Here is a 20,934-nt window from a genome sequence, read left to right as displayed (position 1 = left end):
GTGATTAATAAAATGTAATCATGATGACCTTTTCTGATTTTAAGGCATTATGTCAAATCACGCACCAGAAATTATACGAACACCAATTTGATGTATTTCACTTAGCAATCAACCAAGAACATCATAAACACACTGAAAATATAACCCCACTTAAACTTTAAAAAAAATGATGTCCAGATATCACATGTAAAATATTTGGCTTAGCAGAAATTACATTTAGTCACTTCTTCTGAACTGATTAATTAATGTTAATGTAAACAATAATGCTTCACTTGAACCAAACTTTATTTTTTTGTCTTGATCTTCATCATTCCTTTTACATTTTAGTTACTTTACCAAGGTCGAAAAAAACTAATTGAGTTACTTTCAACTGAATGAACATGTTCTCGTTGACACCAGTTAACCCTTTCAGGGACAGCGGTGACTACAGTGGACAGCTCATCATGTTGTCAGGTTACAGGGTGCATGAATGGGTTAATTTATGCTTAACTAAACTATATTTCTTGTTTAGTTTTGGTTTCATAAAAAAATGTATTTCCCATCTTATAAACTATGCAAAAAGACACTTGGCCGAATATATTTTTTTAATCTTAACACATGGGAGAGCCTGCGGTTGACTATTTAGCGCATTGGCCTCAGCGTGCAGAGGTGCAGGGTTTGATTCCGACTCTGGCCTTTCTGTGTGGAGTTTGCATGCTCTCCCCGTGGCTGTGTGAATTTTCTACAGCAACTCGTTCAGGGTATCCAACCTACTGCCTGAAGAACGCTGGCATTGGCCCCACCACGGCCCGCATTTATGGAATGTGGCAGGAAACTGAAGTTCCCAGAGAATAGCTATGCAGACACGGGGAGAACATGCAAACTTCACATAGGCCGGAGTCAGAATCGCGGATGTGCTAACCCATAGGTGTCAAACCCCGGTCCTTGAGGGCCGCTGTCCTACATGTTTTCCGCTCTCCCTATAGCAACACACCTGATTCAAAAGAACAGGTTCAATATCAGGCTTCCGCAGATCTACTGTGATTTGTAGTTTGAACAAAGTTAATCATAATCACACCTCTTGATGAAATGTGAACAGAAAGATTTCATTTCACACATTACACAATTTTACTGTGATTCTAAACATGGATTAAGTTTTTCACACTTTCATTATTGTTCTGTTCTGTTCTACAGTCATTTTTTTTTCCGGTGACCCTGAATCACTACAGGACTTTTAGAAATATAGGAAGAGACATAATTAAACCCCACCCTTTAACCTCGGTTTCTTTCCACCATGTAGTCACTTCACCACCCAGACAGTCGTGTGGGTGTCATTTAATCTTCATCTTGTACCAGTCTGTTCCTGCATTCTTCCTGCCCACTTACTCTGGTCTCCCTCCTTTCATTCAGTATGTGATCATTAACCGCCATCCTTGTTACCCGCCCACACCACTCGTCATGACTTACACATACACCACTGGTGAGACGAGTCCACTCGCCAGGGTTCGAAGACTTCCTTTTACTGACAGTTCACAGTAAAAAAGACGATACTTTCAGAGGCAAATGATTCCTGCTGCCCCAAAGACACTTACCACGGCACAGTACTTTATGATGCCTCCTTAAAGCATTGAAACTGAGAACAAAATGGAGATGTACGCAGTGATTCGGTATTGTCTCACACAAATACAAAAAAATAGAAGGACACTGAAATCAATTATTTCTTTCCTGCTGGACCAAAAAGGATTTGGTTAACCAGGAGGCCTGCTGTCCACTTTAATCTCGTTGCTATAACAGATCGGCAAAATCATTTCATTAGCAAACACATGGTCAAATATGCAGCCTTTCATTTGGAATAATGGCTCTTCCAATCCAATTGCTCAAAGATTCTAAAAGTTTTGGATCATCCTCTCTTACGATGCATGATAGAAGTCATGGACCTTTCGTTGACTTTTCTAAGAAAAGAAAAAAGGGAGAGGCAGTCGGCGAATCCTGGAGAGTTTATATTAAAACATTGCTACAAAGAACAAAAAGGAAAACATTTTGTTGGAGAGTTTTACTTTCGGTGACTTGCAGAAGCTAAAATGAAGATAGTCATAGCTAGCTAGCTAGATAGCGAGCAAGCAAGCAAGATAGATAGATAGATAGATAGATAGATAGATAGATAGATAGATAGATAGATAGATAGATAGATAGATAGACAGATAGATAGATAGATAGATAGATAGATAGATAGATAGATAGATAGATAGATAGATAGATAGATAGATAGATAGATAGATAGATAGATAGATAGATAGATAGATAGATAGATAGATAGATAGATAGATACTGTAGATAGATAGATAGATAGATAGATAGATAGATAGATAGATAGATAGATAGATAGATAGATAGATAGATAGATAGATAGATAGATAGATAGATAGATAGATAGATAGATAGATAGATAGATAGATAGATAGATAGATAGATAGATAGATAGATAGATAGATAGATAGATAATTTGATGGATGTATTGCGGCTGTGAATTTAATGACTGAGTGCCAGCTGTTCATCTCAAACTTTCACTCTTGTCTTTCAGCTGTGGCTCTAATCCACTGAATTCTGGACCACCCTTTCAAAATACAGATCTCTCTCTCTATCTCATGATATATATCATGCTGAAAGTAATAGAACATGTACTGTGGCCGACAGGGTTTGGTTTGCTCTTTTTTTAAAGAGCATTTTTGCAATGAGGAGGCAAGAGAGCAGCAGGCCGGTTCGCAGTTCCTCTTTTATTCCCTCGCCCTCTCTCTGCCCTGACAGATTCGTGCTGATATCAGATTGATGGGTCGGTTTGATTGAAGTCTCTTTGTCGTGCTCATGTCACTGCTAGTGATGGATGAGGCGCGTGCGCAAACGCACGCGCGCGCACGTTTAAGTCCTCCCCGTCCCTCAAGTCTCTGTTTGACGCTCACGCGCACGCGCGTACAGTGGATCCCTGGCCTCGTCCAGCGGCCAACAAACTTGTGAGCCTTTTGGTCACCCTAGGCGACGTGACGACTAGTCACGTGACCCGGGCAGAGGTAAGAAAAGAAGTGACACGAAAAACAGAGGGGGGAGACGCAAAAGAGGAAAGCCGCGTATAAGAAGAAAGTCAATTAAGCTTACAGGATGAAAGAAGACGGACTATAAACCCGTGTGACCACGAAGAGGTGACTTGACGCTTTTATGCCCCTTAGCTTTGTTTTATTTTTTATTTTTTAAATCATCACCGAACCTCAAAATTTCGCTCGCATAATTGATTTGGTCACATCGTCGAGGCCTTCCTTTTGCATAACCATATTGGTACACGTTCGCACGCCCGCATGCGCACACACGCTCACACAAGCGGAGACCATTACTTATGTCTGATTCAATTTGGGGGGAGCAGTCTCCGCTTTTCCCGATTTTTTTACAGCATAGTTTTTCCATGCAACTCACCTTCCTTGCAAGCAAGTCATTTTTGAACAATATATTTTTCCGAATTGTTGTATTTTCCCCAAATATTTGTCCCTAAGAGTCTGCATGGACACATCGAATATGAACTCATTTTTGCAATATTCAGTTAGTAATCGATCCTATTGTAGACCTAAATCTGGATACAATCAGCATTTGCATCACCATCCCGCGGATCAGCATCACGGTTTCCAGTTGACCAACGACAACATCCACTCGGGTCACTCCTCTCCGCAAGCTCCCATCACCGTGTCGAGAGGTTCCAGACTAAATTACAACGTAGATGAACGCGTGCACGCGACCGCTGACGGCGGAGGACCGAATGAAACGACAGGGCCGGCCCAACATCACGAACAACCACCTCATCACGAGCATCAGCAGAGGCAGAATGGCTTCTATCATCCACTTTACGACCCCCAAAGTGGATTATTGTCTTCCTATCATAACGGAACTACTGTCAATAACGGAGCCTATTCGGAGCAGGCCTGCACCACAAACGCTGACTACATGACAACTACGGGGCCTACTAACAGCATCCATCCTCAATATTTCATGGACGAGCCAGCAACATCGACATACTATCATCAATCAACATTTTCTACTTCGGCCCCCACCGTTGGTCCAAACTATGGAACCCTGACTGCAGCCTATTGTGGGCCGCAGGGCTCCCTACTCGGTTCCCAATACCCGCCTCAGGTCGACGCAGCGGGTTACTTGGGACATCCAAACGTGGGAGGATATGGAGAGGTACCTGTCTCACTGGAGCGAGAGAGGGAGGACGAGGAGAATCAGCAAGCCGGACGGGGGAAAACATTCGACTGGATGAAGGTGAAAAGGAATCCACCTAAAACAGGTGAGTGCCAGCGTGCGCGTGATGGGAACAAATGAATTGTTCCTTGTGCTATTTATGTTCATTTAAGAGCGCATCAGTTGGAGGGCACTAAAAACGATCAAATTTAACCCACCGCAAACTCAAATAGTAAAAGTTATATCTTTTAAGGAAACACAGAACATAAAAATAAATGTGATCAGAAAAGTCATGCTTGAATAATGTCTCGAGATTTTTACTGAATTTAATTTGAATCAATTTAAAAAATCCTTCTTCATCGAATGAATGATGTTTATTTAAGACTGGAATATTTACATTAGGTGACTGATTGTATAAAACATAAACGTATACTCTATAGACGAACATCTCATTTTCAATTTCTTATCAACTAAAACCGTGTGGTCATTATCGTTTCTTCACACATAATGGTTACAGCAGACGCGTTCGCTGCAAACCCCGCCCCCACACACATTAACACACACGCACGCTCAACATACACACACACACACACACACACACACACACACACACACACACACACACACACACACACACACACACACACACACACACACACACACACACTACAAATAAACAACAGTCAAATATATTGGGTTCATTTTAATGACGCGCGTTGTGTGTGTACAGTAACACGACGCTTCCAAATCGCGCATACTCATTAAAACTTTATCCAGTGGCGCACTTGTGTGCCGTCTTATGCCGTCTGTATCAAAGCGGTCAACAGTGCATAACGAATAATTTGTTTTTCATCCAGTTAAAGCGTCTGACTTCGGCTTGGCTGGTGCGAACAACATCAACACCATGCGCACCAACTTCACCACGCGGCAGCTCACAGAATTGGAGAAAGAATTCCACTTCAGCAAGTATCTGACGAGGGCACGGCGAGTGGAAATCGCTGCCACGCTCGAGCTGAATGAGACCCAGGTGAAGATTTGGTTCCAGAACAGGCGCATGAAGCAGAAAAAGCGCGAGAAGGAAGGCACGTCCACGCCGGTGCGCGCGTCCTCTTCGGGCTCGGTCAACACTGGGATGGGATTCAACAAGGTACTGGAGGAAACGGACCGCTCCTCTGCATCCACGTCACCAGATGCGTCTCCTGACTCGGAGTAGAGTCGGAGTTTGCTCAATGGGCCCCGGATAAAAGTTCAATAAAGCCATGGACATGACTTTCATTCGCGTGTGATCAATTCGCTTAGACACGTGTATCCAAATGATTCAGTATGCAACCAACATCCACATGATGTAACAGCTGATTTTAATGTAAATGGGTGATAAACATCAATGCAAAAATTGACAACTACACTATTTGATAAATTATATTTTTCGTTTATTTATTGTCTGTCAAATATCTTAAATTGCTGTTCTGTTTCACAATAAAGAATAACCTCAATGCACAATGACGAGGGTCAAAAGAAATGTTTTATTTTTGAAACGTTGGATACTTTGCTCTTAAAATGTTTGCAAGTAATAAGTCAGCGTTAGAGTTAGAAAAATAAAAAGTAGGGCTTTGCTTTGAGGAATAACTCCTGCCAATGCCAAGTATGAGTATTGCTTCATTTCAGTTAACATTGTTGACAACGATTTGCTTTGGGCATTTTTGGGCACTTACATTTATTTTAATTTACAGTACAGTGACCCAATCTTCCTATGATGCATTTATATGTTGGACAGCATATATGGTAAAAGAAGAAAATGGATGAATCCTCTTTATTGTCATGACTTTTATAATTCGTACAGATGAATGAAATTTGTGCTCTACATTGTGAAAGAATTTTTCTGTGTTTTGCTCAAGGGCTGTCTTTTGAGAATTGTAGCTTGAATCACAAAGACAATTCATCTTTTTAAAAAAGCCATAGCGGACAGCTCAGAATGGAATTCCTGATTGACATTTGTGTTTTTTTAGGTACTATGTGAAAAACAGCACTGGTCATGCTATCTGTTTCTCATTTGCCTTTCCACACATATCATGCACCATGGTAGAAAGAGAAAGATAAAATCAGAAACATTTCCTCATATTCTTTGAACTGCGACACACTGAATGATTTACATGCATGATTTATTTAACTTGTCCTAGTTCGATTCAGGGATGTAACAATGTTTGCACTGATGAAGGACAAACTGTTGAAAAAAAAAGTCTGGAGAGGTCTGTCTTTCCCAGCTGAGAATGTGAAGTCATTTCACTGCCTGTCAGTTATGCCATGAGAGTCACGTTTTGTTTGTTTGTTTGTACGCATAGAGTGAGGCCTCACTCTAAACAATGATGCTGTCTCAATTAAAAGCCACCATCAACAATAATGAGGCCATTCTCTTGAAGAACGTCACCATATACATATACACACACACACACACACACATATGTATATATACATATATATATGGAGATTTTAAATACCAGCAAGCTGACTGAGTTTTATCAGTTTTTCTGCTTTCATCTTTCCCATTTTTCATGTTTTATTATTTATAGGCTACCTCAAATAAATACATTTCAAAACTAAGTTGGTGATGTTGTTTTTCTTTGTTCTAAAAATAATGTTTTGTTTTCATGAAATCGGTTACAACGTCCTATAAGTTACACATTTTACAAGGTAAGAAACCATGGGCCCGATTGACCAATATGATCGTTTGTTAAAAAAAGTCGTTAATAAAGTTTGTATTGAAAAAAAAACTTTTTTAAGCGGGTTTCTCTCTCTCTCTCTCTCTCTCTCCATTTCTCTCTTTCCAAAATTGAAGTCACCTCAAAGCAATGGATCATCGCACATTGAAAAATAGCAAAATGACGTTCGGTTGGGCAGAGAGGCAAAAAGTGCCGAGCGCACACTTTCGTCGCTTAGAAATTCGTTATCTACTCTTGATAAGTCAAGAAATATTTGGAAATCCCATATACAGTACACCTATCATTACTCGTCCGATAATAGAGATTATACGCAGCAGAATGCTCAAGCAAGATCGCATTAAGTGACATTCATGGAGTTTTGGAAACGGTTTGACTGCGCTTTGCTACTGAAAAAAAATGATCGTACCAGACGTAAAACGCCGTGTGAGTAAAAGGCACAGTTATAAAATCATGCTGGAAGTTTAACGTAATATTAATATGAAAACATGACTGGAACGAAAAAGTTCCTCTTTTTGGGTTAACAGAACAAACAAAAAAAATGACAATAAGTCAAAAGTGTATTGCATTTCAGTAACTGGTATGGCTGTGGCCTCTTTTTGACCCCCTTGTTCACAAACGCACGCACACGCGCACACACGCAGACACACACTGAGCTCGAGTGTGGAATGTCGGCTAGCTTTCCGGGTGGTTCGCTAACCTGTCAACCTTAGGAGAGCCTCTGGGATATCTAAACATGTAAACACACTCTTGCTCACCACCTTCATCACCTTATCCTTTCTGTTCCTTTGAAATACCAGTTGTGGAGCCTGGGTGGCGATTTCAGTCATCACTTCATCACTTCATCGCGCGCATGCACACACACGCGCACACACACACGTAAGTCCACACGCATATGTGAGAATTACACCGTTTAAATAGGCATTTTGCTGCCATCCTTTAAAAAGTTCAGAGAAGCTTCTTTTTGATTTACGATATCTTTCTACTGTAAACATGTCCTAATACTTGTATTTTGTTGTTGTAGTTGTTCCTTATAACACTAGCAATCTAATGCTATTGCCATTGATGAAATGGCATCTTTTTAAAAACTCATACGCATCCATTCATCCATTGCATTTGTCAGGGATTTTATTTTACTTTCAATTAGCTCTCTCTCTCTCTCTCTCATCCTTTATATACTGTAAAGACTGTTACACCCGCGCTGCAAGAAAGAGAGATACCGTCGCTCGTTCCTACCGACTGCTGTCAGGCTGCTGAATAAAAAAATAAAAAGTGTTATCTAGATCTATATTTATCTTGCACTTAATTAAACGGTGTACATTGAAACTACAACATTTATTTTGTGAAAACAAACACTTTGTTTTTCTTATTTCTTCTTTCGACCCACAATCTTGCTGCTGTAGACTGTAAATTTCCCCAGTGTGGGACAAATAATGGTTATCTTATCTGATCTTATATATATATATATACATAAACTTTCATGCAATGTTTTTAATACGGACGGAAGAAACAAAATCACTCACTATTAGTTGCAATTCAATGATGCACGGCCATTTGACGAATTCTGAGAAGTTTTGTGACAACAACAATACAGTGACATAAAGTGTCACGACATTTGTTATTCTACGGTGCATAAAGTTCTCATCAAGCACATAGCTGTCTACGCAGGCTGGGATATAATAATGTGGCAGTGAAATTTCACTTTGTGTCACTTCTGTTGTTCCATTCTGTGAATCAATTATGGGTATCGCCAATCGCGGTTAGGCTCAAGCTTGTAGCATTCCGCTAACATCGCACTCATCTGCAAGTTTACATTCCACACGAATGAGCACTACTTTACTGGAGTTGTTTGATAAATCTGGATCACAAAATCTATTAAAGAATTTATTGAAGTGGTCTCTGTTGATCCCACCAAGCTCTTTTTCAGTCAGACAAACTTAAATAAATACAAATTCAACAACATCTAATTTGATAGCACTAATGATGGGTATTTATTGTGTGACTCAACAGGACAAGTCGGTTCGCAAACGAGACATTCAGTTAAGATTTGGATGTAAAAATGAATTAATGTTTTGATTACATGGTAAGCTTATCATTCTTCAAAGTGGTAAGTTGCCTCTGGTCAGCTGATCATAGGGGAAGGGGTTTTCCCCTTTGGTCCGGCCCTTTGTCTTCGTCTTTGTCTTTCCTCTCTGAGTGTCTCCGCCCATCCTCAGATCCAGCTGGCGCAGCTCACTTTATCGCATTTTGAGGGCTGTCGCCTTCGCAAGGGGGAGAATCGGCCCCCAAATTGGGCCATGTTGGTGATTGGGGCCACCTTGCTCTCCTGGGGGTGGGTGTGCTTGGCGGCAGATGGGGGTGGTGGTTCCCTGCCCAGACTCTACTTTGTGTGCTTTCAATTGGAAGAGGACTTTGGTTGTAACTGATAACGCTTCGTGAGACCACAAGAACGTAAGAACGGATGAGAACTTCGACCGGCAGCTCATGTTTCAGCAATCAGCCACTGTTTGGGCCTCTTCTTCTCATTCATTTTTGTGAATGCTCTCCCACTCTCATGTAAGGCTCTCCAGCACTCTTCCTCTGATTAATCTTCAATTTTCAACTCTATCTGCCTCTGACCTCCCTCTCTCCTCGTTTTTGTGGTAATCCCTTTCGCACTCTTTCTCAGATTGAGTTCTGCCTTGGCCTTTCCTGATTATGAACATTACGTGTCCGGTCCCTAGAACCCTTCCCAAGCCTACAGAGGCCCTTGGTCTGCACCTTTGATTGAACTGTGTTGCCCATTGCCTGCTTTTTCTCTGGAACTGTCACATCGGACATTAAAAGTCATTACCAACAAATACTGCGGAGTGGTGTACTGCATTTGAGTTCTATTCTTACCCATGACACCCCTGTCCTGTCCTGCTCAGTCCTAACTGTCCTGTCCTATTTGTTAGTCGTTGTATCCCTTTCTCAAATTTTGTACCTTTACTTCACACATAAGAACACAACTCCGAGCTACCATGTTCTTCAGGTATTGTTGTGTTTTTGTATGCATTTCTTCCATTTGTGTTCTCGTCTCCCTGTTCTCTGTGTCTGATCCCGAACAAATCCTGTTCCGTCTGGCTGCCTTTCCAATTAATAGCACAATACAAACAACCACAGAGGGAGTCTTTCTAACCCCGCCATTGCACAGAAAGACATATTTCAGAATAAAAAGGCATTCAGGCTGAACATTACCATATAGAGAAAAAAAAGCACATTGAATAGTAGCTCATCATCAGGGAGGTATCGGCATCATTTCTGAATTGGTGGGGATAAATGGTTCAGTAGCATGTCAACTTTTCAAATGTTGAACACACGCAAAGACTGAAAACTATTTTGTTCTGAATTGTTGAGATAAAGCGCTGAAATCGTTTTCAGCATTTCAGTGGTCCGAATATTTGGGGTGTGGCTAAAACCAATTTCAAATACATACTTGGGTTGCTGGCATGAGTGTACATATATACAGTACAAACAGCATACAACCTCTTGGAAAAGGCATGGAATCAGCAATTTCAGAGGATGCTCATTCAGTTGTTCAATTTGTAGAGAAAAAAAGCCGCTTGCAGTTATTACACAATGATAAATTCATTTCAAATGGCAACTTTCTGGCTATAGGAAACACTAAAAGAAATCAAGAAAAAAAATCAGTCAGTAACCATGAAACTTTTTTTACCAGGCAGATTGAAAAGAAGATGGAATCACTCAATTCTGAGGTGGGGAAAGATGGAATCACTCTGTAAATTTCAATGTCCAACACCTGCACCGGATTAAATCTTTTTGTGAGTCTGCAGTTAACAGGAGGGATCACACCCTGGAGAGCTGTTGCACCAAGTGGACTGACCTGAATTGTGCCTCCAACAATCTCTGTCAACTAAAACAAAGGAAAGGAAAGGAAAGGATGATCTCAAAGAAGGTAAATCATCATAGGATGGCCCTGTGGACAAGTGTTGAGCGCATCGACCACAGTGCAGATGTCATGGGTTCGATCCCAGCTCCGGCCTTCCTGTGTGGAGTTTGTCTGTTGTCCCCGTGCCTGAGTGGATTATGTCCGGGTACTGCGGTTTCCTCCCACATTTCGAAAACACGCATGGCAGGCTGATTGAACACTCTGAATTGTCCCTATTTGTGAGCGCAGATGGTTGTTCGTCTCTGGGTGCCCTGCGATTGGTTGGCAACTAGTTCAGGCCGTCTTCCGCCTACTGCCCAAAGACGGCTGGGATAGGCTGCAGCACCACCTGCGACCCTTGTGATGATAAGGTGGGTCAGAAAATTAATGCATGTATGGATAAATCATCATGCATTGCTGCAAAAGATTTTTGTTATTCACGGTCAGGTGTGTTTAAAATCTTGACCAAGTACAAACAACATGGGAAGATTGTTAAAGCCAAGAAGATCTCAGTGTCATTTAAAGTCATCGAGCAGAAAGATGGAGTGCGCTCTCCAGCATTCCTTCCAAGGAATCCAAAAAGGGTGGGTACTCTGAACTGATGTTTGGTGCATAAGCACAAACAACAGTTACGACCCATCCCCCCCAGTTCCCACCGAAGGCGGGGCGAGGCTACCCTCACATCCACCGGAGTGAACCCCAATGTACAGGCGCTAAGCCAGAGGGCAATTAGTATGCCTACACCTGCTCTCTGTCTCACACTCTGGTCAACTCCAGAATGGAAGAGAGTCCAACCCCTCTCGAGAGGACTAGTTCCAAAGCCCAAGCTGTGTGAGGAGGCGACTCAGAACTTTCTCTGCCTCGAACACCAGCTCAGGCTGCTTGGCTATCAGAGAGGTGACATTCCACGTCCATCGAGCCAGCTTCTCTAGCATGGCCAATGTCCCCACCTTTGGCCGCCACCCAGTTCACGATGCACCCGACCCCTTTGGTCCCTCTTATAGGTGGGATAAGGGGGGACCCACATTGTCTTTTTGGGCTGAGCCCAGCAACAGACACTCACCTTCGAGCCCCACCTCCAGGCCTGGCTCCACAGGAAGGCCCAGGTAACCTGCGTCCGGGTAAGGGAAAACTGGATTCATTATTCATCGTAAGGGGTCTGTCAGCCATCCTTTGTCTCGTCCCTCACCAAGGACTTGTTTACCATTGCTTACCCTGTCAGGGGGATGAAGTCCCAGACAATTTAGCTCCGAGGATCATTGGGACACTCAAACCCTTCCACCGTGATAAGGTGACTGCTTCTACAGGGTGTCCATTCGGTGCTGCGAAAAAGAAAATACAGAATGAATTAGACATAAAAGAAAAAGCACATCAATGACATTCAAATTGCAAACTTTCTTGACTCCCAAACATGGGAGCGCCCTTTTTCACAGTCACTATGTTAATATGTTGTATTACATTATGTTATATGTATGTATGAGTAAGAGAGATGTCGGACCTTCCATCCATAACACAATATCAATGAGATATGACGGATAAAAAAAAAATGTTTATTCCCAATTGGCTTCATTCTGTCTCTTCCTAAAATGCACGCACACACACACACACACACACACACACACACACACACACACACACACACACACACACACACACACACACACGCACACACACACACACACACACATATACACACACACACACACACACACACACATACACGCGCGCACACAAGTGTTGAAAGAACGTAACAACATGGCACTAAAGCTGTTTACCTCAACCCAAGACTCTAACACAGCGTGGTCACTTTGTTTGGAGGAACAGCCGAAGAGTGTTCACGCAAATGCGGGAGAGATAAATACCACACCCCTGCACACAAACTAAACAACTAGTGTCAAATTGTTATTGATGAACATATGCAGTATGTTTGCCATGCAGTTGTTAGGTGATGGGCAAATAATCCCTGTTCGTTTTTGAGCAAATGTCCACGCAGTTTTTGGGTCGAAATAACAGAATTGCCTAATTGACAACCTCTTAATCTTGTCAATGCACAGAAAGATGTGTTAAGCACTTTGTTACAGCTGCAGCTGTTGCGAAAGCGCTATATTAAATCAGGATGTATTGTATTGTATTGTAACTCTTCAGGACATTTATTAAATTATTTTTGATATATTTGCAACGGTTTTGTATATTTCTCTGATATGCAGCTATTCATCCATTTTCCGATCCGCTTTATCCTCACAAGGGTTTTTTTTGTTCATTCGTTTTTTTATGTTTTCTTTGTAAAATTACCATTTTACGAAGCGTAATTTGCCGGCGCCTATAAGTGCTGACATCTGTGCCCTTTAAAGTTTCTCTCCACAGCTGACATGGCTCCAGCCCAGAAAATATAAGTCAGGCTTGTGGTATCTTCGTGTAGTATCTCAACATTTTAGAAGTAACGGTACTATGCAGATGGACAGTATTGGCACCGCTTCACACAAAGGCAGTTAACCTGTTCCTCAGATGTTGTAGTAAGTCAAGTAAGAGATATAAATTTAGAGCATCAGGTCTACATTGGCAATGGTGAGGATGATAGAGAAGGAAGGTATAACCTTAAAAGTGCCCTGACAACTATAAAAATTGTTACAATCATTGAAAAATTAGTCCTCAAGTGTCAAGCCATAAATTGAATTTCTCCTTTGGGACAAATGTTACCTTCTTCTTCGAAATGGATTGAGTGCCTCAAAATCTACCCTACTGCTCAACCCAACAACGAATGAGGAAAGAGCTCAATCGTGTTTGTCATCTGCCATAAAATTGAGATAGTCTTGTAACCTTACAACCCTGGGTCTTATAATGGCTATGTTTTTCCACATGCTGCTCTCAATAGTGTTTGCCTGGTCAAACTGTTGCTGATAGATGGAAACTTGTGGTCATGACCTCATTGTCTGGCCCTCAAAAAGAAATTCAGGAGAGTAAAATCTTCCTCTTAACACTAACTTGATCAATCAATTTATATGTATCAACTATTCCAATGGGGATCCGTTTTTTTTTTTAGTTTTACTCTTTTTTTATCACACTATTTAGGGTGATCTACTTTTTGCTTTACAAATACGAAAAGATTCTCCACCACATTCATGTTGTCAGCTAAAATGGTGCTTGGAAAAAAACAACCTACGTAGCCGTTGAAAGGCATATGTTATAACTATGGATACCACAGACACTAAGGCAGGAGAACCTCTGTTACGTTCTGTCCGAAGCGATAATTATCGCTCCGTGCAGAACAATGAAATAAAGGTTTGGATCCCCGGAAAAACAGACAACGGAAGAATCTTGTCAAAGAAAAGAGTGTCTTTAATGACAAAAACAGAAAGAGCCCGACAGGGAAAAAACGGTAACACAAAACGCTGGTCAAATAAGGACCAGGAATAACAAAGAAGGAAACTACAACAGAAAACGCTCGCGGAAAACAAGACGACGCGAGGGGGGCCTGAATTGGCGGAAATACAATTAATACAAAATCTAGAAGCGAAACGCGAATAACAAGAGTAATCGGCCGTAAGGCAAAAAGGCAACAGGTCGAACGACAAATAGCGAAATCGAGCGCGAGAGCAATTTGGCACGGCGTGGAATTCTCCGGCAGTGAGATGACTGCCGGAGTCTCTAAATAAAGGGGGGTAATCAGCCCGAAATTACGAGCAGGTGTGCCGATGGCGGAGGAGAAAACCCGCCACCTGCTGGCGGACACGCGACGTGACAGTACCCCCCCCTCAATGGACGCCTCCCGGCGGACTACCCGGTTTGGATGGATGTGCAGTGTGGAAGTCGCGCAAAAGGGACGGATCAAGGATCCAGGAGCGAGGCACCCACTGCCGCTCCTCAGGCCCGTAGCCCTCCCAGTCGACCAGATACTGGAACCCCTTTCCCCTGCGCCGAGAGTCCAGGATGGCACGAACCGTGTACACCGGGTCACCGTCGACGACCCGCGGAGGGGGCGGCAGCGTGGGAGGAGGAGCCAAGTCACTGGAAGACACGGGTTTGAGTAGGGAGACGTGGAAGACGGGGTGAACCTTCATGGTGGGTGGCAGCCGGAGCCTGACTGCAGCTGGACTGATGACGGCCTCGACCTCGAATGGTCCAGTAAATCGGGGTCCCAGTTTCGCAGACGTGCCGGCCAGGCGAAGATCCCTCATTGCCAACCACACCTTCTGTCCCACCACGTATGAAGGAGCCGGGCGCCGGCGACGATCCGCGATCCGCTGGTTCCTGGCCGCCGTGCGGGACAACGCAGCCCGTGCCTCCTTCCACACGCGATGGGCCCGCTTGAGGTGGTGCTGCACAGAGGGGACCTCCACCTGCCCCTCCTGGGACGGGAACAGCGGCGGCTGGTACCCGTAGGCGGCCATGAAGGGTGACCTACCAGTGGCAGAAGAGACGAGGGTGTTGTGCGCGTACTCCACCCAGGGTAAGTGGTCGACCCAGGATGAGGGACGGTGAAGGCACACACAGCGGAGGGCCGCCCCCAGATCCTGGTTGGCACGCTCGGCTTGTCCATTGGACTGGGGGTGGTACCCCGAGGTCAGACTGGCCGTGGCCCCGAGGGACCGGCAGAACCGCTTCCAGACGCGGGATACGAACTGGGGGCCCCGGTCCGAGACAATGTCCAGTGGAATGCCGTGGAGACGGAAGACGTGTTCGACGAGGAGGTCGGCGGTCTCCAGCGCCGACGGCAACCTGGACAGAGGCACAAAATGAGCCGCCTTGGAGAAGCGGTCCACGATCGTGAGCACGACAGTTCGGCCCCGGGAAGGCGGGAGACCCGTGACGAAGTCCAGGGCGATGTGGGACCACGGGCGAGGAGGAATGGGCAACGGCTGGAGCAGTCCCGCCGGAGGTTGATGGGACGACTTGCCGCAGGCGCAGGAGGTGCAGGCCTTGATGAACTCCGTCACGTCGCTGCGGAGCTCCGGCCACCAGAAACGCTGGGCGACGAGTTGCACAGTCCGGTTCACCCCGGGATGACACGCCACCTTGGACCCATGTCCCCACTGCAGAACTTCAGATCGTAGGGAAGGAGGTACGAATAGCCTCCCTGCTGGGCACTCCGTCGGCACCTGAACCCCCTCCAGGGCTGCCTGGATCCGCTGCTCAACCTCCCACTGGACGGCCCATCACGATGCACCGGGTCGGGAGGATGGTCTCCGGGGATCGATCCCTCCCCGCAGGCTCGTGGAGACGGGAAAGGCCGTCGGGCTTAGTGTTCTTAGACCCGGGAGAGTAGGTGAGGATGAAGTCGAACCTGGTGAGGAAGAGGGCCCACCGGGCCTGACGGGCGTTTAGTCTTTTGGCGGAGCGGAGGTAGGCGAGGTTCTTATGATCTGTGTAGACCGTAAAAGGTTCCTTTGCCCCCTCGAGCCAGTGCCGCCACTCCTGCAAGGCGGTCACAACTGCCAACAGTTCACGGTTGCCCACGTCGTAATTGGACTCGGCGGCACTGAGTCGACGGGAGAAGAAGGCGCAGGGGTGCAACTTTTGGTCGACCGGAGAGCGCTGGGACAGCACAGCCCCCACCGCCGAATCCGAGGCGTCCACCTCCACGATAAAGGGGAGATCAGGATCAGGGTGCTGTAGTACGGGGGGACTGGTGAACGCCGCCTTCAGGTTTGCGAACGCCGCATCCGCGGTCGGATCCCACTTAAATGGGGTTTTAATGGACGTAAGGCGGGTTAAGGGGAGCGCCTTCTGACTGTAACCGCGGATGAAGCGTCGGTAGAAGTTGGCGAACCACAGAAAGCGCTGCAGTTCCTTGCGATTGGTTGGAACCGGCCAGTTAGTGACTGCACGCGTCTTAATGGGGTCCGCCCTTAACCTGCCCTGTTCAATAATGAACCCTAGGAAGGAGATGACGGGGACATGGAATTCACACTTTTCTGCCTTGACGAAGAGCCGGTTCTCCAGTAGACGTTGTAGCACCAGCCTAACGTGTTGCTGGTGCTCGTGCAATGACCGGGAAAAAATTAAAATATCGTCAAGATAAACGAAACAAAAGATGTTAATCATGTCCCTTAACACGTCATTGATTAGGTTTTGGAAAACGGCAGGAGCGTTGGTCAGCCCAAAAGGCATAACCAAGTATTCAAAATGACCCAGAGGGGTCTTAAAAGCCGTCTTCCACTCGTCACCCTCTCGGATGCGAACCAAGTGGTAAGCGCTGCGTAAGTCTAATTTGGAGAAAATGGTGGCTGACTGTAATGGGGCGAAGGCGGAGTCCAGCAAGGGTAGCGGGTATCTATTCTTAATAGTAATCTCGTTTAATCCCCGATAGTCTACGCAGGGTCGCAGGGTCTTGTCTTTCTTCCCTACGAAGAAAAAACCCGCCCCTAACGGTGAACGCGATGGTCTAATAAGACCTGCAGCGAGCGAGCTGTTGATGTACTCCGTCAATGCCTCGCGCTCGGGTTGGGACACCTGATACAGCCGCGAGGTCGGCAACGGAGCGCCCGCCTGCAGGTCTATAGCGCAATCGTAGGGGCGGTGTGGAGGCAAAGAGCGGGCACGATCCTCGCTGAACACCTCCTTAAGATCCCGATAGCAATCCGGCACTCCGTCAAGGCAGATCTCCTCGGGGGGTGTGACACGTTCATGCTTCCCGACGGCCGATTGTATACAGTGCTGGTAACAATACTGGCTCCAGCTGTCTATCGCTGGGCGCGCCCAGGAAATCACGGGATTGTGTGTCTTAAGCCAGGGTAATCCGAGAACGATCGGGGCGTTGCGAGACCGCATCAAGTAAAAACGGCGATGTTCGACATGGTTGCCGGACAGTAGAAGTTTCAACGGCTCCGTCCTATGCGTAACTACCGCCAGGAGGCGCCCATCAAGATCACAAACCCGCTTCCTATCTATCAACTTCTCCACGGAACAACCCAGCTCGAATGCGAGATCGGTGTCCATTATACAGTCATCTGCCCCCGAGTCTACCAGAGCCCGAACCCGCCACGACCGGGACCCCCCAAATATCTCCCCCTCGAGCTCAAGTCTGTTGGGGTGTCCAGGCCGCGAGTCGACTCGCCTAGACTCGAAGGGGGGCGCGCGAGGTCGTGACTCACAGTACTCCTGGTGGGCAGGGGGTGACGACCCCGGATGGCTGGTTGCGGCGTGAGGAGATGGTGGAACGCCGTCAGTCGTCGCTCGATCGCTGAAACGACGCTTTCTTTCCTCCGCACCAACGTCCTTGCCCCCCAGCTGCATCTGTTCCTCCGTGGGTGTTCGTCGGAACTGGGACCGATCACCTCCACGCTCCCGGCTTCGCTCCCTCAGGCGGTTGTCCAAGAGGAGGGAGAGGTCGATTAACTCCTCCAGGTCGGTGCTGTGGTCGCGGGTCGCCAGCTCGTCTTTGAGTTGAGGGTTTAGTCCGCGGCGAAACAGACCACACAACGCCCGATCACCATATCCACTCTGGGCGGCCAGGATCCGGAACTCGATGGAGTAGTCTGCTACCGATCGCTCTCCCTGGTGGAGGGCGAGTAACCGGCCCTCTGCCTCTCTGCCCCGCACGGGATGGTGGAACACCCGGCGGAACGCTGCCACGAAATCGGGGAACGAAGTACGGAGATTCGGCTTAGCGTCACTGGTCGCAATCGCCCACGACGCCGCCGGACCTGTCAACAGACTCATGACAAATGCCACCTTGGCGGCGTCATTAGCATAGGCAGACGGCTGTTGGTCAAATATGAGAGAGCACTGGTGGAGGAAGTGTCCACACTGCCCGTGCTCGCCCCCGTAGCGAGGGGGGTGTGGAAGCGATGGCTCCCTCGTCATAATGGGATATGAGGAGGGCGCTTCAGGAATGATAGAACGAACCCCGGGGGGAGATGGTCCCCGCTCCTCCACCCGGACCAACCGAGGTTCTAAATCATAGTACCGATGAGCCAGCATGGAGACCGTGCCGCGGAGTTCCTTAATGGCTTGGCCCTGCTGACTCATCTGTTGCTCTTGTCGGGAAAGAGCGGACAAAATTTTTTCGAAGTCTGCGGGATCCATGGTGGCCGGAGAATTCTGTTACGTTCTGTCCGAAGCGATAATTATCGCTCCGTGCAGAACAATGAAATAAAGGTTTGGATCCCCGGAAAAACAGACAACGGAAGAATCTTGTCAAAGAAAAGAGTGTCTTTAATGACAAAAACAGAAAGAGCCCGACAGGGAAAAAACGGTAACACAAAACGCTGGTCAAATAAGGACCAGGTATAACAAAGAAGGAAACTACAACAGAAAACGCTCGCGGAAAACAAGACGACGCGAGGGGGGCCTGAATTGGCGGAAATACAATTAATACAAAATCTAGAAGCGAAACGCGAATAACAAGAGTAATCGGCCGTAAGGCAAAAAGGCAACAGGTCGAACGACAAATAGCGAAATCGAGCGCGAGAGCAATTTGGCACGGCGTGGAATTCTCCGGCAGTGAGATGACTGCCGGAGTCTCTAAATAAAGGGGGGTAATCAGCCCGAAATTACGAGCAGGTGTGCCGATGGCGGAGGAGAAAACCCGCCACCTGCTGGCGGACACGCGACGTGACAACCTCAGCCAGTCAGCTAATAAAGCTTATGATAGTATATATTTTTTAAAGTTCAAATTAGATTTGCTATATTTAAAGAGGGTGTCACAGTGGTTGAATGCTTAGCAAGTCCGCCACACAGTGCAAAGATGCGGAATTAAACTCCGGCTGCGGCTTCCTCTGTGGAGTTTGCATGTTCTCTCCATGTCTGCATGGGTTTTCTCCGGACACTCCGGTTTCCTCCCACATTCCCAAAACATTCATGGCAGGCTGATTCAACACTCTAAATTGTCCTTAGGTGGGAGTGTGAGCGTGGATGGTTGTTCGTCTAACTCTGCCCTGTAATTGGCTGACAACCGGTTCAGGTTGTCCCCCGCCTACTGCCCGGAGATGGCTGTGATAGGCTCCAGCATGCCCCGCGACCCGTATGAGGATGAAATGTATCAGAAAATGGATGGATTTTAATGACCACATCATGAATGAATGGAATTACACAATTGTTAAACCGTCTTTTTTCTTTGTCGATTACCTCACATGATCACATTAAATAACGTGTTTTAATGCATGGATGTTTGCAAGTGCAAATATTATGTCATCTGAAATACACCTGCAAGAAAAACTAATTATTGTTCACTTTGATTTTCATCAGTGGAGAATTTGAAAAAGAATTGGAGAAATGAATGGCTTTTTCTCTCATGCCGAATATGCATGAACAATCCACTTTGAATTTGACATTATTCAAGTTTCGATGATAAGTGGCCACATTGTTCCATTGCCTTCAACATACTTGGATTATTTTTGGCTAATCAACATGTCTGAACATAGAAAAAAAAGCAATCATAAGAAATTAAATATGGAAAAAGAGAATATATTCACATGCATCTTTTCTGTCTTCATTAATGCTTTTTTTTTGGTTTTGTTGCAAAGGTATGACCCAAGTGTTTCCAAGCATCCTGTCCTGACAACATTACTGCTACTCTCTAACTGTGTTTGTGTGCATGTGTGAAGTAAGATTGTGCGTTTGGGGCGGGGGTTGTAGAGATAGCGTAGCTCCTGGAATCGGTTTCCTTTGACTTAGTTGACCTTTGCTCAGGTCATATTCGGGTTGGGCCAAAAGACGCTTGACAGGCCTCTTTACCACACCTGACCTAGCCTGTAACCAGAAGTGTGCATGTGTGGATGTTTGGATTGCGCGGTGTGTGTTTGTATGCGCATACAGGTCAGAGAGTTTAGGGGTTGCGGGGAGGACAGGCACAGGTGACGCCACATCTTGTCTGCAGCACGGCATGGTGGGAAATATGAGAGCAGAGGAGGAGAGCAAGAGAGGTCAACTTGTCATCACAGATGTGTGGGTTATCCGAGATGGAAGAAAGAGGGGAGTACAATACACACGGGTCTGTTAAGGAGGTGCCGAGATAGAAAAACAATACGAGTCGGGATGAGTGAGAACAGAAAGGTGGATGTGTCTGTAGTAAATAGCATACAAAGAGCACATACGGCACACGGGGGGGGGAACGACGATTCAAATAAATGTAAACTCAGACCACTAACCACAACATGTTTACCAGGT

General features: G+C 45.8%; 1 protein-coding gene and 1 long non-coding RNA gene across 2 annotated transcripts; one reads left to right on the top strand and one right to left on the bottom strand.

Moving 5' to 3' along the window:
• The first annotated feature begins 2,739 nt into the window (after positions 1-2,739).
• On the top strand, positions 2,740-6,637 carry LOC127590236 (homeobox protein Hox-B1a-like). The gene is made up of 2 exons (XM_052049746.1): positions 2,740-4,309; positions 5,061-6,637. Exons 1-2 carry the CDS (start codon positions 3,526-3,528, stop codon positions 5,414-5,416), a joined length of 1,140 nt encoding a protein of 379 aa, XP_051905706.1. The 5' UTR covers positions 2,740-3,525; the 3' UTR covers positions 5,417-6,637.
• Positions 6,638-10,158: 3,521 nt separating this feature from the next.
• On the bottom strand, positions 10,159-12,319 carry LOC127590303 (uncharacterized). The gene is made up of 2 exons (XR_007959587.1): positions 12,017-12,319; positions 10,159-11,938 (listed from the first exon to the last, which is right to left on the bottom strand). It is a non-coding gene; the product is annotated as an uncharacterized LOC127590303 (long non-coding RNA).
• Positions 12,320-20,934: the final 8,615 nt, after the last annotated feature.

Source organism: Hippocampus zosterae, chromosome 17 (assembly GCF_025434085.1).
Source record: "Hippocampus zosterae strain Florida chromosome 17, ASM2543408v3, whole genome shotgun sequence".
Lineage (NCBI taxonomy): Eukaryota > Metazoa > Chordata > Actinopteri > Syngnathiformes > Syngnathidae > Hippocampus > Hippocampus zosterae.
Note: the sequence above shows the minus strand (reverse complement) of the source record. Positions and strands in the feature narration are given on the sequence as shown.